The sequence below is a fragment of the Bos indicus x Bos taurus genome, chromosome 13 (genome assembly GCF_003369695.1).
Source record: "Bos indicus x Bos taurus breed Angus x Brahman F1 hybrid chromosome 13, Bos_hybrid_MaternalHap_v2.0, whole genome shotgun sequence".
NCBI classification, from domain to species: Eukaryota; Metazoa; Chordata; class Mammalia; order Artiodactyla; family Bovidae; genus Bos; species Bos indicus x Bos taurus.
In genome coordinates, this window is record NC_040088.1 from 60,559,799 (window position 1) to 60,574,914 (window position 15,116).

The following is a 15,116-nucleotide window of genomic DNA, read 5'->3' on the forward strand; positions in this document are numbered from 1 at the left end:
GAGATTAATATCCCATTTTATGTATATAACACATCTTGTTTATCCATTCAGCCTCTGATAGACATTTGAGTTATTATACTTCTTGACTATTATGAATAGTTCTTCTGTGACCATGAGTGTACAAATATCTCTCAGAGACTCTGCTTCTAGATATATCCACTGGAAGTAGAACTGCTGGATCATTCTTTTTTATAGTAATCTTTTTAAATTTTTTGAAGGGCCTCCGTACTGTTTTCCATAGCAGCTATGACACTTTATAATCCCACTAACAGTGCACAAGGGTTCCAATTTCGCCACAGCCTCACTAACACTTGTAATTTTTTTTTAAAATATAGTAGCCATTCCAAAGGTGTGCTGTGACTTCATTGTGATTTTTCATCTACATTTCTACAGTGATTAGTAATGTTGAACACTTTTGTTATCAGTAATGTCACGTGGATATTTGTACCCCCTGAAATGATGAGAAGAGGACTTAACTTTTGTGGTACTCTTTCCCCAAACCCATACCAGGAGAAAAACATCAGAGGAACCCAGAAGGGGACATTCATCAGGTACCTGGCCAGTATTCAAGACTGTCAAGGTCATGCAAAACCAAAAAGACTGACAAACTGTTACAGACCACAGGAGACCAAGAGACATGGAAGCTAAATGCAAAAGAACATTAACAAAAAAGAAAAGATGAAAAAAATTTAAAGTATAGCATTCAGTTAATAGTAACATACAACTGTCTCTTAGTTTTCACAGATATACCATGTACAAAGTTAATAATGAAGAAACTGGACAAAGGGTATACAGGAACTCTCTGTACTATCTTTGTAACTTTTCAGTAAATCTATAAGTATTCCAAAACATTAAATTAATTAAAACAAATTAAAAAAGCTGACTTAAAAAATGCTTAGAGAAAAATAAGTAGAGCCAAAAACACCATTGACACTCTTTAAACACCAAAAACACTCTTCAAAAATTAAAAAGAATTTTTTTTTAAAGACAAGAAAATGTGGGAGAGCAGAAGAAAAAATGGAAGAAAGGAAGATAATAATGAGAAAGGGCTATCTCTGCAAGATATGAAATTGGAACAATTAAAACAGTGTAGTACCGGCCACGAAAAGACACATCACTAAACAAAATCAAAGTCCAGAAACGAAGCCAAATCACATGTGAACTTTGTATTTTTAAAAAGTGTCATTTGAATTCAACAGGGGAAATAAGATTATTCAAAACATGTATTTGGAACAAATGGATAGTCACCTAGGTGAAAAATAGCTCCATACCTCATAACTCACATTACAATAAATTCTAGATGGATCATTAATCTAAAAAATTTATAAGCCACATACTAGAAAAAGCCTACCCCAAAGTGTGAAATAATCTTGGTATAGAAAATAGCCCTTCCAGTATGCTACCAAACCAGGACAATTCTTTTGAATGATGATAACATAATCACTTATTTCTGTATGGCCAAAGGCAAAATCAAAACACAAACCAACATTTAGGAGGAAAAAACCCTGTAATACTCCAAAGGGCTAATTTCCCTAAAACATTAAGAGCTCTTACATAACTATCAACAAATGTTCCATGAGGAATGTACCAAAAGGAAAATGAGTTAAAAATATGCATGAAAACTTCATATAAAGAAAATAAAAATAGTTTTTAAGCATATGAAGAGGTGTTCAACTTCTCTCATAATAACAGAAATGCAGATTAAGGTTATGTTTATTTTTACCCACCAGAGAGAAAAATATTAAAATATTCTTAATACTGATAGATGGAAAGGGTTAAAAGCTATATTCTGAATCCCTCTTTTAGGCTCCTGAGGAAAATATCTTGATTGTTGATGTTGATTGCAACATCAACCCTGAAGATAGATGACGGTCCTATAGGGTCTGCCATGTACTAATAACTAACCTCAGAATAACTAGCCTGCTATACTTGGCTGTCAGGAATATATATTGTATGACTTATAATTTATGGTCTACAGCTATGTTAAAATAAAAGAGCTAACCACTTACAAATATAAAGGCTAAATGTGTGCTAATGTTACTTGTACTTGCATGTCAACCTTACAATCAAAATGCTGGCAACATCAAAACCTGCATCAGAGTTTGGAGGCCTCTGTATTGTAACTGTATATGCTTTTCCTTTATAGGTGTATTTGGTGCTGGGTAAGTCAATTGTGACTTGTGAATCTGATCAATGATCCCAAACTGAAACTGACTCAGATAATCATGCAACTGTGCTGAGGAAACCATGTCGAAAACAGTCTCTTCTCATGTAATGTGAATTAGTACATCTCAATACAGGGGATACGGCAAAATCCAGTAAAATTTCAGATGCACATACCCTCTGACCCAGCAATTCCACTTCCAGGAATTTTTGCCTACAGCAAATCACCCACATATCTATGATTACATTGTATATGGTTATTCACTGCAGTATTGTTTTTTAAAAAAGACTAATAATAACTAAATGTTATTATGGTTAAATGGTTAAATAAATTACAGTTCATTTTTAGAATTAAATAACATACAGATGTATATGACAGAGAGTTTTTTTTTACTACTTATATGCAGTGATCTCCAAGGTACATTATTAATGAAGAAGCAATTCATAAAACACTATATTCTACATTTGTGTAAAAAGTGTTTATGTATGCAGAAAATGGCTCCAGATAGATATCAAGAATATGGTAACCTCCCCAGGAAGGAAACTACATGGTAAAGAAGCAGGAATGGTAAGAGCTAAAAGCTAATAATTATATTCAATTTCCTACTGACATATATATTATTTAGCAATCTCACAATCATCTTAAATTCAACACATAAAGAGTATCTCAGCATTGATCTCTACTTTCAAAACAACTCTCTATCCAACACTCTCTAACTCAGTAAAAGACCATCGATATTCAGCTGTCCACAAAGAAATCTGAGCAACTCCCTTCCCTCATTTCAACCATATCCATTAAGTCATACAGTAGTACTACTGTTAGACAGCCATGATTTAAGCTTGTTCAGTATCCATTCCCTCTTCTCACTAGAATACCATGCTTGAGGAAATTCTACTTGTTTCTGGTTCTAATAACTCCAAAATGCAGGCACTCAAGCACTCATTTTTTCTTCCAACTCTTGTGAGTTATATCTTTTCATTTATTCTTTTTGCTTCAGATATCCAGATCTATTTCTGTTACTGACAACTAAATAATATACATGTCTCTTGAAAACTGGTAAATAAAGGTCAAAAATGAAGCATCTGGACTGATGACATCTCCAAGAGCCTGTGATCTTACAGAAACACCAGAAAATGGAGCATAAAATGTCAAAACCAATTTGGTCAGAACTCTACTCTGGAAGATAGTCAAAAGTTTACAGTACCAAGTAAACAACACAAAGGCAACTTAAAAACTGTAACAGTTCTGTGTCATTTTCAGTTGCCTAGGCTCTACCACTTACTAGTGTGACAATGGTCTTGAAGACAGCATCCCATGTTCCTAGTGCCAAACTCTGGCCCCTGGTTCCTGAAGGGGCGAAGCAGAGCTTGCCCTCAAAGAACTATGATTTTAAGTTTTAACAGAACTAAGGAAGGAGGACTGACTTTGGCATTTGCTCTTGTATCCTTTAACCTGGATGAAGTGTGTTTTAAGAGGTTACCTGTAATCCCCAGGATAACCATTTAAAAATATATACATGGGAAACGAAGTAAGAATCAAAATCTGATACAAGAAACAAAGAAGAGCATTATATACTGAAAAGCAGGTCAAAACACCAAGAACATAAAAAACAATTATAAACATACATGCACCAAACATCAGATTTTCAAAATACATGGGGAGGGGCGGGACAGGGGAGGGGGGAACTGAAGGGAGAAACAGGCTGTTCTTTACTCAAGTTTCAGTAATGGGTAGAACTTAGAAAACCACTAAAGAAATAGAAGAGCTACTACAACCTATCTAGGCTCAATATACGTATACAGAAAACTGCACTAAAATCAGCAAAATACACATTCTTCTCAAACATCCACAAATGGTCTCCAAGACTGGTAACAGTGCCAGTCACAATACAAGTGTCAATAAATTTTAAAAGATCTGAAATCAGATCTTACCAATCCACAGTAGAATGAAAATAAAATTCAATAAAAGAAGGAAAACCGGAAAATCCACAAATACATGGAAATTACACAATATTCTCTTAAATAACCAACGAGTCAAAGAAGAAATCATGATGGAAACTGGGAAATAAGACAAATGGAAAACATATATAAATGACATACGAAATTTCATGTGATACATAGAAAGCAACACTCCAGTTAAATTCATACCTGATAATACCTATGTTGCAAGGAAGATGCTTGACTGGGGTGAAATGCACTGAAGGGAGTGACAGTTTAAATATATACAGGATCTCTTTTTTTTAATTGATGTATAGTTGATTTACAATGTTGTCTTAGTTTCTGGTGTACAGCAAAGTGATTCAGACATATATATGTTTATATATATATATACACACACACACAGATATGTATATGTATATATTGTTTTTCAGTTTCTTTTCTTAGTTTATTACAAGATAATATAGTTGTGCTATACATAAAATAAAAATAGTAATAATACAGGGTTTCTAATTATATACCTACCTTAAGGAGCTAGAAAAAGAGCAAACTAAGCCCCAAACCAGCAGGAAAAAGAGAGGTGTAAAGATTAGAGATAAAATAGAAAACAGAAAAATAACAGGAACAATCAACAAAACCAAAGTTCTTTGAAAGATCAACAAATCTGACAAACTTTTAGGCTGACTAGGAAAACAAAGACAAATGACTAAATTCAGAAATGAGTGGGAACATTATTGCTGACCTTAACAAAAATAAGAATTAAAAGAGAATACCATCAACAAATGTACACCAACAAATTAGTTAACCTACAGGAAACGGACAAATTCCTAGGAAAATGCAAACTAACAAAAATGACTCAAGAAAGAAAATCTGAATAGATCTAGAACAAGAGATTGACTCAATCAACAACGAAAAACCTCCCAACAAGGAAAAGCCCTGTACCAGATGCCTTCATAATTGAATACCACCAAAATTTAAAGAAATATAAACACAAATCCTTCTCAAACTTCTGAAAAACTTGAAGAGACAATACTTCCTAGCTCATTCTATGAGTCCAGTATGGTATCAAATGCCCCATGGTCAGACAAAAAAGCATAAGAAAATAAAGTAACAGCCCAATACACTTTATGAATATAAATGCAAATATTCTCAACACAAGTGTACCAGTGTCCTAGGGCAGTAATAAAAATTTCAACAAATTAGGTAGCTAAAGAAAAAAGAAATATATTCTCTCACACTCTCAGTTCTAGAGGCTAGAATCAACATGCTTCTCTCTCTTACCTGATGGCTCAGGCAATCCTTGACACTACTTGGTTTATGACTACGTAAGTCCAATGTCCACTTTAGTCTACTAATGCACAGAAAATACATGGAACAAAGTGACATGTTAAAACACACACACACACAACACACACTCATCTAAGATTAATCAACAAAGTGTGCTGTGGACAAACAATACAGGGCAAATTGATTCAGGTATTTTTTCCCATACGCAAACTGACAACGAGGGGAAAAGGAGACCACAGAAAGACCTAAGAGAAATAGCAGATACTGCAATGTATGTACCTTATTTGAATCTAGCTTATGGACCTTTGTGAGATCCTGATTCAACAAGTATAAAAGAAAACAGGAGACAATCAATAAATTTTGAACAATGCATATGTCATGGATTAAAGAAGTCCTTGTTAATTCTTTTTAGGTGTGATGATATATTGTGCATTTTTAAAATATCCAACCAAGTTAAGAATGCTCACAAAATTTAAACTCATCAGAAGACAGATAGGGGAGGGTAGAAAGAAGTAGCTGGCTATGACTTGGTCATTGTTAAAGCTAGACACCAAGGTCTCTCTACTTGTATGTAGGCTTAAAAATTTTCCACAGTAAAACTATTTTTAATATATCTGTAAAAATTAATCACTTTAGTATCTTTCATGTCCATTCCCTCATTTTTAACCCTCCCACTACTTCTATCTCAAACAGTTTCTCAGTATCTCTCCCTTGGATTCACTGCAATAAAGCAAAGTCCTATCTTTGTAGAATGTAGATTCCAACATCGGAGTATAAATTATAGCCCCTCAAAATAGGAACTCAGATGGTAAAGAATCTGCCTGCAATGCAGAAGACTCAGGTTCGATCCCTAGGTTGGGAAGATCCCCTGGAGAAGGAAACGGCAACGTACTTCAGTATTCTTGCCCAGAAAATCCCATGAACAAAGGAGCCTGGTAGGCTACAATCCATGGGGTAGCAAAGAGTCAGACACGACTGAGTAACTCACACAAAATAGGAATAATCAAAACTATCCTTGAAAAGCAGCTTTTAACTCCAATAGAGAAAGTGCATGATATTGTACATTGTTATGAATATACAACCCTGCTGTATTCCAATTCTTCTCATTGTTCTGTCAGATAGTGTCTATCAATGGCCCTCAACTCATTTTAAAAATTCCTCTTCAAGAATATAGATAAGCTGACACTGCCTCTTGCCTGGCCCCCCTCAATTGTACACTTCCTGTCTTTGACAAATATGGTTGGGAAAGCCTTAACTTAAAATCATTCACAAGAGATTTCCATATAGGTTTGGCTAGACCTCAGTCAATAAAATGGCAGACTGAATTACCTCTACAATTTTTTTTTCTATCTCTTCCTATGTAACTGATTTTAAGTATGTTAAAAGCGCACAGGACCCAGCTACACCTTTCTTTTTTATAGTTGGTCTTGTCTCATAGCCTTCTAACCCATTCACAAGGCTGTCAGAGTGATCTTTCTAAAACAGAAAACTCATGTTATCCCTCAGCTTCAATGGCTCCTGATAATCATCAGGACCAAGTCTTGAACTAAAAAGGGGGAGGGGGAGAAGAAAAGCAAAGGGAGAAGGTGGGGAAGGAAGGCATGTCAAGACTGGGGGAGGGGGCACGAGGGGAGGGAGGGAAGGAAAAGACTAGCAGGGGAAAGGGAAAAGAAGCTCCACCTCTCAGAAGGCCTACCATTCAAACTTTACAATGCCAACCCCTGATACATCTGGGTCTTTATCATTTGCTTCTCCCTTTGCCTATAACTCACTTTCCACACACCAATCTATGTTAAAACACTTACCTTCAACAAAGATCTATGGAGTAGGTGACATGAAGAAAATCAAAAGTAAAACTGAGAAATTCCTGATCATGATCACTAGAGAAAGAAAACTAAAACTTGGAACATAATTTTCCAGCATGAAAAATAGCTGTTAGTTGCTAGGTTGTGTCTGACCCCTTGGACTGTAGCTCACCAGGCTCCTGGAAAAATGGGTAGTAGATCTTAAAGAACAGTATCATTAATACTATGTATCAGGCACACTGTGGGATTTTGCTAACCACGCTGCAAATACAATTAGCATTTCTACAGGAAAATGCATTTCATGCTCCAAAATAATTTTGGAACAGAATTTAGAATCTTTTAAATACACACCAAATTTAGACTATAACACAGATGGCACTGCAAATCAGTAAGGAAAAATGAACTGAAAGAAAGAAGGAAAGAAAGGAAAAAGAAGTCATAAAAATACTAAAGAAGGTACTCCCCTGGTGGTCCAGTGGTTAGAACTCCCACATTTCCACTACAAGAGGCACAGATTCAGTCCTTGGTCAGACTACACCACATGCTATGCATTGCAGCCAAAAACAAACGAAAAACAAAGAGGAAAATGTGAAAGCATTCCCTATATAACTTTGGAGTAGGGAAAGCCTGTTTAACTAATGGTTCAAAATATCAGAAGCCATGACACATAAGATTAATAAATTCAACTAAATAAAAATCAAAACCTTCTGTACAGATAAAAACCCCAAGAGCAAAGATTAACAGCAAGAATGAGTCATCAAAAAAGCCTAATATATTAAGTGCTTCTACGAAAGCTCCAACAAATCAAAAAGAGAAAGATCAACGACTAAATAGAAAAAGCATATGAAGAGATCACAGAAGGGACAACATGAATTGCTCTTAAAAACATGAAAAGATGCTCAGATTCAGTCATAATAAGAGAAATGCAAAATACAAGCTCTGAGATACTTTCACCTACCGGATTACCAAAGACATAAAGAATAGGTTTTCATTCATTACTGCTGGGAACACAAACTGGTACAACCACTAAACAGAATAATTTGGGAATATCTACCAAAATTAACTGTAAAATGTTTGATCCAACAGTTCTACATCTGAGAATTAATAAAATCCTACAGATTTCACTGCATACAAGCAAAATGACATATATACTACAAGCAGCAGTCAAAAACACAAAAGATTAGAAAGTCCATCAACAGGTGACTAATTCCATAACATGCAGTAATAAATAAAGCTCTATATTGATAGTAGATAAATTGTTCAGGGAAAAAAACTTAAGATGCAAGAGAGTATGCTACTATTAATCCATTTGTATTAAAGTTACAAAAATATGTCTCCTCATATTTACTGGTATATGCAAAAAAGTAATACAAACTGTGTAGATGGTGAACAGCAGTAGGAGGGAGGGTTTTTAATATTTAAAATTTTGGATAATGTGACTTACGGTCTAAACATTAAATTTAAACAGATATATTGCTATCCAAAAACACTATTTTTTCCTTTTATTTACTCATGTCATGACACTATTCTATGCCAAAACACTTCATAGAGTTGGCTGCCCAAAACGGAAGTACATACGAACAGTGGCTTAATCTCCACTTTTTGAGATTCATCAGTTACTTTTCATAGTATGTCACAGATGAATAAATTGATGCCTACACATTTAATAAGAATGGTACTGAGCTATAAAGAAACATGGGATTTCTTTGAGAAAGGTAACTAAAAATGGAAATGAAAACTAGAAATATAAAAGGGCCTTAGGAAAGCACACCAAAATTTAAGAGAAATCAAATTTCTTTATATTCAAACAACAAAGATCCACAGGGTGTCAAAATTAACATTCATTGGAAACATCATTTGTCTAGCAATACACAAAAGAGGGAAAAAGGAATTTAAAACAATAGATTTTTATCCCTAACCAAGGAAAAAAAAGTGGCTTATTTTCCCAACTAATATAAGAAATTGTATTCATTTAAAAAAATAAACTCAAAATTTTAATTAGAAGTATGTGGATCATTCTGCACTAAAAACACAAAACAAAATATACCAAGTTTGTTCAAAAAGTAGAAAATTTGTGTTTCAATAAAAAGAAAATTCATGAAAACATTATATCCAATACTGTTAAAAAAATATTTGAGTGGCCATCACTTTTGATATAAATGAATTACCAGATATTTTAAAATACATCTGCACTCCAGTTCTCAAGAAAAATTTCTTCAAAATTTTCTGCACTTACCGCCATTATCTGTTCTTTTTAAAGCTCCATCCTTATGAGGACACAGTTCACATCTCTATTAAAAGGGGAGGAAACAAAGAGATTTTTCAGATTACCAAAGTATAACATCTTCCCTGTAACTTCAAAACTATTCAAAATGTGGTAGTGGCATTTTCTCTTAGTTGCCACCAAGAATATTTCAGAAAGATCCTGATCAAGTAATTCTCTATGATAAGTGATCATCCTCAGAGTACCAGACAAGAACTTTTAAAAAGTAAAATTTAGTGAACAGTAAAATGTTAAAGACTTTTTTCCTTTTTCTTGTATTAATAAAAATAAAAAGATCCTCTGAACACAGTATTTGGGCACGGTTTTTAATATTTGCCTCTATCCCTTTACTGTCTGAGTAGAATCAACCAGGATTATTACACAGTCAGTTGGATCTGGTTTCTCCTGAAATAAAGAGGCAAATTCAAATTCAGAATTTTGATTTAAGCAGATTATGATCTCATATGTGCTGACCTGCCTATGGAAGGCCAAGAACTGCTCTAGTTATTCCCATTATTCTTTTCATTCACAGCACAATGATACTCAGTAATATATTATGGATCCCTCTCTCTACCACTCCCACAATTTAAAACCAGAAATAAACACCAAGCCAGTATTACCATTTCTTTTCCCTACTGACAAGAGGACTGAAATGATTATAAAAATAATTACCAAGTTTTCTGTGGCACTGTCTTACTATAAAGACTATATTCCTAGAAGTCATAAAGTCATATATAACTACTTATTATCTGTACCCTTCCTTACTCTCCAAAGAGGTTTTGAGAGTCAATTCTTAGGTAGGTTGATGAGACGTCCAGGGTACCCAAGGAGGAGAAAGGGGTCTGGCTCAAAAGGAGGAGAAAAGGACAAAGGTTTTATTCCCTACATTCCTCAGTCTTAGTCACATAAAACCTTTTTTGTTGTTGTTGTTGTTGTTTTTTCCTTTAAGCCCAGAGCTGATGACTACACAACAAAACAACTCATCTTAAACTCTGTACTAAGTATTATATAACAACAAAGTATCCTGCTTGAGGACATGTTTCTCCTTCTTAAGAACCTTCTGACTAATCCTGTTATCTTAAAATGTAAATTGTGGGAGTGGGTCTGGTAAGACCTTTACAACCTTGAGACATTCTTTGATTTACTGTAATAACCAACTGAAAAAGTATCTAGGTCCCTTGCTAAAACTAGAGACGAGGGCACTCTCCATTCTCTTCTAATGTCTATGTTAGTAGCCTTCTCTGTCCTTTTACACTGTAATGAAACTTCTGCCACACAAGAGCCCTGAGTGGTCAAGCCTGGTACCTGATCCTGAAGCTAAATTTTCTTCTAAATTTTTCTTCTACATTAAAGCTAAATTTTCAGAGATGACGAATCCAACACCGTTCACCATAAGCTATCAGTTTGAAGCATGTAATACCCTAAGATAAATGAGCTACAAAGTAAAATAAAGAGCAGGAAGTTAAGATCAAACAGTATATAAGTACACAGCTTCCCTGGTGGCTCAGAGGTTAAAGCGTTTGCCTGGAATGCGGGAGACCTCTCTGTTCCATCCCTGGGTTGGGAAGATCCCCTGGAGAAGGAAATGGCACCCCACTCCAGTACTCTTGCCTGGAGAATCCCATGGAGGGAAGAGCCTGGTAGACTACAGTCTATGGAGTCACAAAGAGTCGGACACAACTGAGCAACTTCACTCACTCAAGCTGATTAGGGAGGATAAAGACCAAAGAAGTAAAATCATCTACATCCACCAGAAGCAGTTAAGGCATATACAAAACAATTAGATGTAAAATATTATATCAGAAACAGTCAGCATGATGGGAAGAGAATACAAAATCAGGTTTTTTAAAATGCACTTGAAATTTAAAGGCCAGCAACTTAAAACAATCCTATATATATACAGAGCACTATACCAAAATCTCAAGGTAACTGCAAACCAAAAATCTGTAATAGATAACACACATAAAAAAGAAAAGGGAATCCAAACTTAACCCAAAGTATGGAAGTATGGAAGTATTAGTCACTCAGTCGTGTCCAACTCGGCGACCCCATTGACTGTAGCCTGCCAGGTTCCTCTGTCCATGGGATTCCCCAGGCAAGAATACTGGAGAGGGTTGCCATTTCCTTCTCCAGGGGATCTTCCCAACCTAGGGATCTAACCCAGGTCTCCCATATTGCAGGCAGACTCTTCAACGTCTGAGACACCAGGGAAGTCCAGAAACACAACCCAAAAAGGCCATCAAATCACAAGAAAACAAAGGAAGAAGAACGGGGGGAAAAGACCGACAAAACAAATCCAAAACAATTAATAAAATGGCAATAAGAACACATATATCAATAATTACCTTAAATGTAAACAGACTAAATGCTCCAACCAAAAGGCTGCCTGAATAGATATGGAAACAAGACCCACATACATGCTGCCTACAAGAGACTCACTTCAGATATAGAGACACACACAAAGTGAGAGGGTGGAAAAAGGTATTTTAAGCAAATGGAAAAATCAAAAGTCAGAGCAGCAATGCTTGTATTACACACAGAAAAAATGAGAGGGTGGAAAAAAGTGCAAATGAAAAAATAAAAATTAAGTCAGAGTAGTTATGCTTGTATCACACAGACAAAATAAGAGGGTGGAAAAAAGTATTCCACGCAAACAGAAAAATCAAAAGTAACTCAGCTATGCTTGTACCAGACAAAACAGACTATAAAGACTGTTATAAGAGACAAAGATCATTACATAAAGGTCATAGAGTCAATCAAACAAGATGAAACAACTTTAATGTATATGCAACCAACACCAGAACATATGAATACATAAGGTAAATATTAATGGACAAAGAGAAATGGACAGTAATACAATAATGGTAGGGATATCAAGTCCTCACTTCATCAATGGACAGATACCTAGACAGAAAAACAATAAGGCAACACTGATGAGCCAGTGATTAGGACTCCACACTTTCAGTGCCGAGGCTCCCAGTTCAATCCCTGGCAACGTGGCACAGGAAAGGGTGGTCAATACTGCTAATTATCAGAGAAATACAAATAAAAATTACAGTGAGGTATTGCTTCACAGCAGTCAGAATGACCATCATTAAAAAGTCTACAGGACTTCCCTGATGGTCCAGTGATTGAGAATCTGCCAGCCAATGCTGGGGACACAGGTTCAATCCCTCGTGCGGCAAGATTCTACTGCCATGTGGCAACCAGGCCCAGGTGCCGCAACTGCGGAAGCCCAGGCACCCACACGCTCTGCACGTGCTCTGTGACGAGAGAAGCCTCCGCAATGAGAAGCCGGCACACCATAACAAGAAAGCAGCCCTCTAATAAGGTTTGTTGGTTTTTTTAAGCCTACAAATAATACAAGCTGCCTGGAGAGGGTATGGAGAAAAAGGAACCCTCCTACACTACTTGTATGAATGTAAACTGGTGTAGCCATTATGGAAAACAGAACAGAGGGTCCCAAAAAAACTAAAAATAGAGCCACTAAATGACCCAGCAATCCCACTACTGACTATATATATCCAGAGAAAAAACTCAAAAACATACATGCACCCCAATGCAATATAAATCGCAGTACTATTTACAACAGCCAAGGTATCAGATCAGTTTAGTTCAATTCAGTCGTTCAGTCATGTCTGACTCTTTGCGACCCCACGAACCGCAGCACGCCAGGCCTCACTGTCCATCACCAACTCCCGGAGTGGACCCAATCCCATGTCCATTGAGTCGGTGATGCCATCCAACCATCTCATCCTCTGTCGATCCCTTCTCCTCCTGCCCTCAATCTTTCCCAGCATCAAGGTCTTTTCAAATGAGTCGGCTCTTCACATCCGGTGGCCAAAGTATTGGCGTTTCACCTTCAGCATCAGTCATTCCAATGAACACCCAGGACTGATCTCCTTCAGGATGGACTGGTTGGATCTCCTTGCAGTCCAAGGGACTCTCAAGAGTCTTCTCCAACACCACAGTTCAAAAGCATCAATTCTTGGGCGCTCAGCTTTCTCTATAGTTCAACTCTCACATCCATACATGACCACTGGAAAAACCACAGCCTTGACTAGATGGACCTTTGTTGGCAAAGTAATGTCTCTGCTTCTGAATAATTTGCTATCTAGGTTGGTTATAACTTTCCTTCCAAGGAGTAAGTGTCTTTTAATTTCATGGCTGCAGGCGCCATCTGCAGTGATTTTGGAGCCCCCAAAAATAAAGTCTGACACTGTTTCCACTGTTTCCCCATCTACTTCCCATGAAGTAATGGGACCAGATGCCATGCTCTTAGTTTTCTGAATGTTGAGCTTTAAGCCAACTTTTTCACTCTCCTCTTTCACTTTCATCAAGAGGCGTTTTAGTTCTTCTTCACTTTCTGCCATAAGGGTGTGTCATCTGCATATATGAGGTTACTGATATTTCTCCCAGCAATCTTGATTCTAGCTTGTGCTTCTTCCAGCCCAGCGTTTCTCATGATGTACTCTGCATAGAAGTTAATTAAGCAGGGTGACAATATACAGCCTTGACGTACTCCTTTTCCTATTTGGAACCAGTCTGTTGTTCCATGTCCAGTTCTAACTGTTGCTTCCTGACCTGCATACAGATTTCTCAAGAGGCAGGTCAGGTGGTCTGGTATTCCCATCTCTTTCAGAATTTTCCACAGTTGATTGTCATCCACACAGTCAAAGACTTTGGCATAGTCAATAAAGTAGAAATAGATGTTTTTCTGGAACTCTCTTGCTTTTTCTATGATCCAGCGGATGTTGGCAATTTGATCTCTGGTTCCTCTACCTCTTCGAAAACCAGCTTGAACACCTGCAAGTTCACGGTTCACATATTGCTGAAGCCTGGCTTGGAGAATTTTAAGCATTACTTTACTAGCGTGTGAGATGAGTGCAATTGTGCGGTAGTTTGAGCATTCTTTGGCATTGCCTTTCTTTGGCATTGGAATGAAAACTGACCTTTTCCAGTCCCGTGGCCACTGCTGAGTTTTCCAAATTTGCTGGCATATTGAGTGCAGCACTTTCACAGCATTATCTTTCGGGATTTGAAATAGTTCAACTGGAATTCCATCACCTCCAATAAGCAACCTAAATGCCCATCAATAGAGAAATGGACATAAAAGATGTGGTGTGTGTGTATGTAGGGGTGTGTGCGTGCGTGTGTGCACATATATATACATGAAATATTAGCCATTAAAAAGCATGAAATAATGCCATCTGCAGCAACATGGATGGTTGTCCTAGAGATGATCATACTAAATGAAAAAAGTCAGAAATCAATTATCATATGGTATCACTTATATGTACAATCTTAAAAAAATGATACAATTGAACTTATTTACAAAACAGAAATAGACTCTCAAACATTTAGGAGAAAAACTTAAGTTACCAAAGGGGATGTGAGGAGGATAAATTAGGACTTTGGGATTAACATATACATACCACTATGTATAAAACAGGTAAACAAAAAGGACCTACTGTATAGCACAGGGATCTATTACTCAATACCCTGCAGTAATCTATAATGGAAAAGAATCTGAAACAGACCACACACATATGCAAATGTGTGTGAGTGTAACTTAATCATCTTTCTATATACACTTGAAACTAACACACTGTAAATTGACTGTACTTCAATCTAATAAAAAGTAGATGTAGCTAATTTAT

At 36.4% G+C, this 15,116-nt stretch overlaps 1 protein-coding gene across 6 annotated transcripts in view; it reads right to left on the reverse strand.

Moving 5' to 3' along the window:
• MLLT10 (MLLT10, histone lysine methyltransferase DOT1L cofactor) overlaps positions 1 to 15,116 on the reverse strand; it is a 208,028-nt gene that overhangs the window by 149,679 nt on the left and 43,233 nt on the right. For all 6 annotated transcript variants that reach the window (XR_003514201.1, XR_003514200.1, XM_027559995.1 and 3 more), the window contains exon 4: positions 9,430 to 9,484. Coding sequence is in view for 4 of the 6 variants with exons in the window: in XM_027559995.1 (XP_027415796.1) it covers positions 9,430 to 9,484 (55 nt within the window). In the remaining 2 variants the exon portion in view is untranslated. The remainder of the gene's footprint in view (positions 1 to 9,429; positions 9,485 to 15,116) is intronic.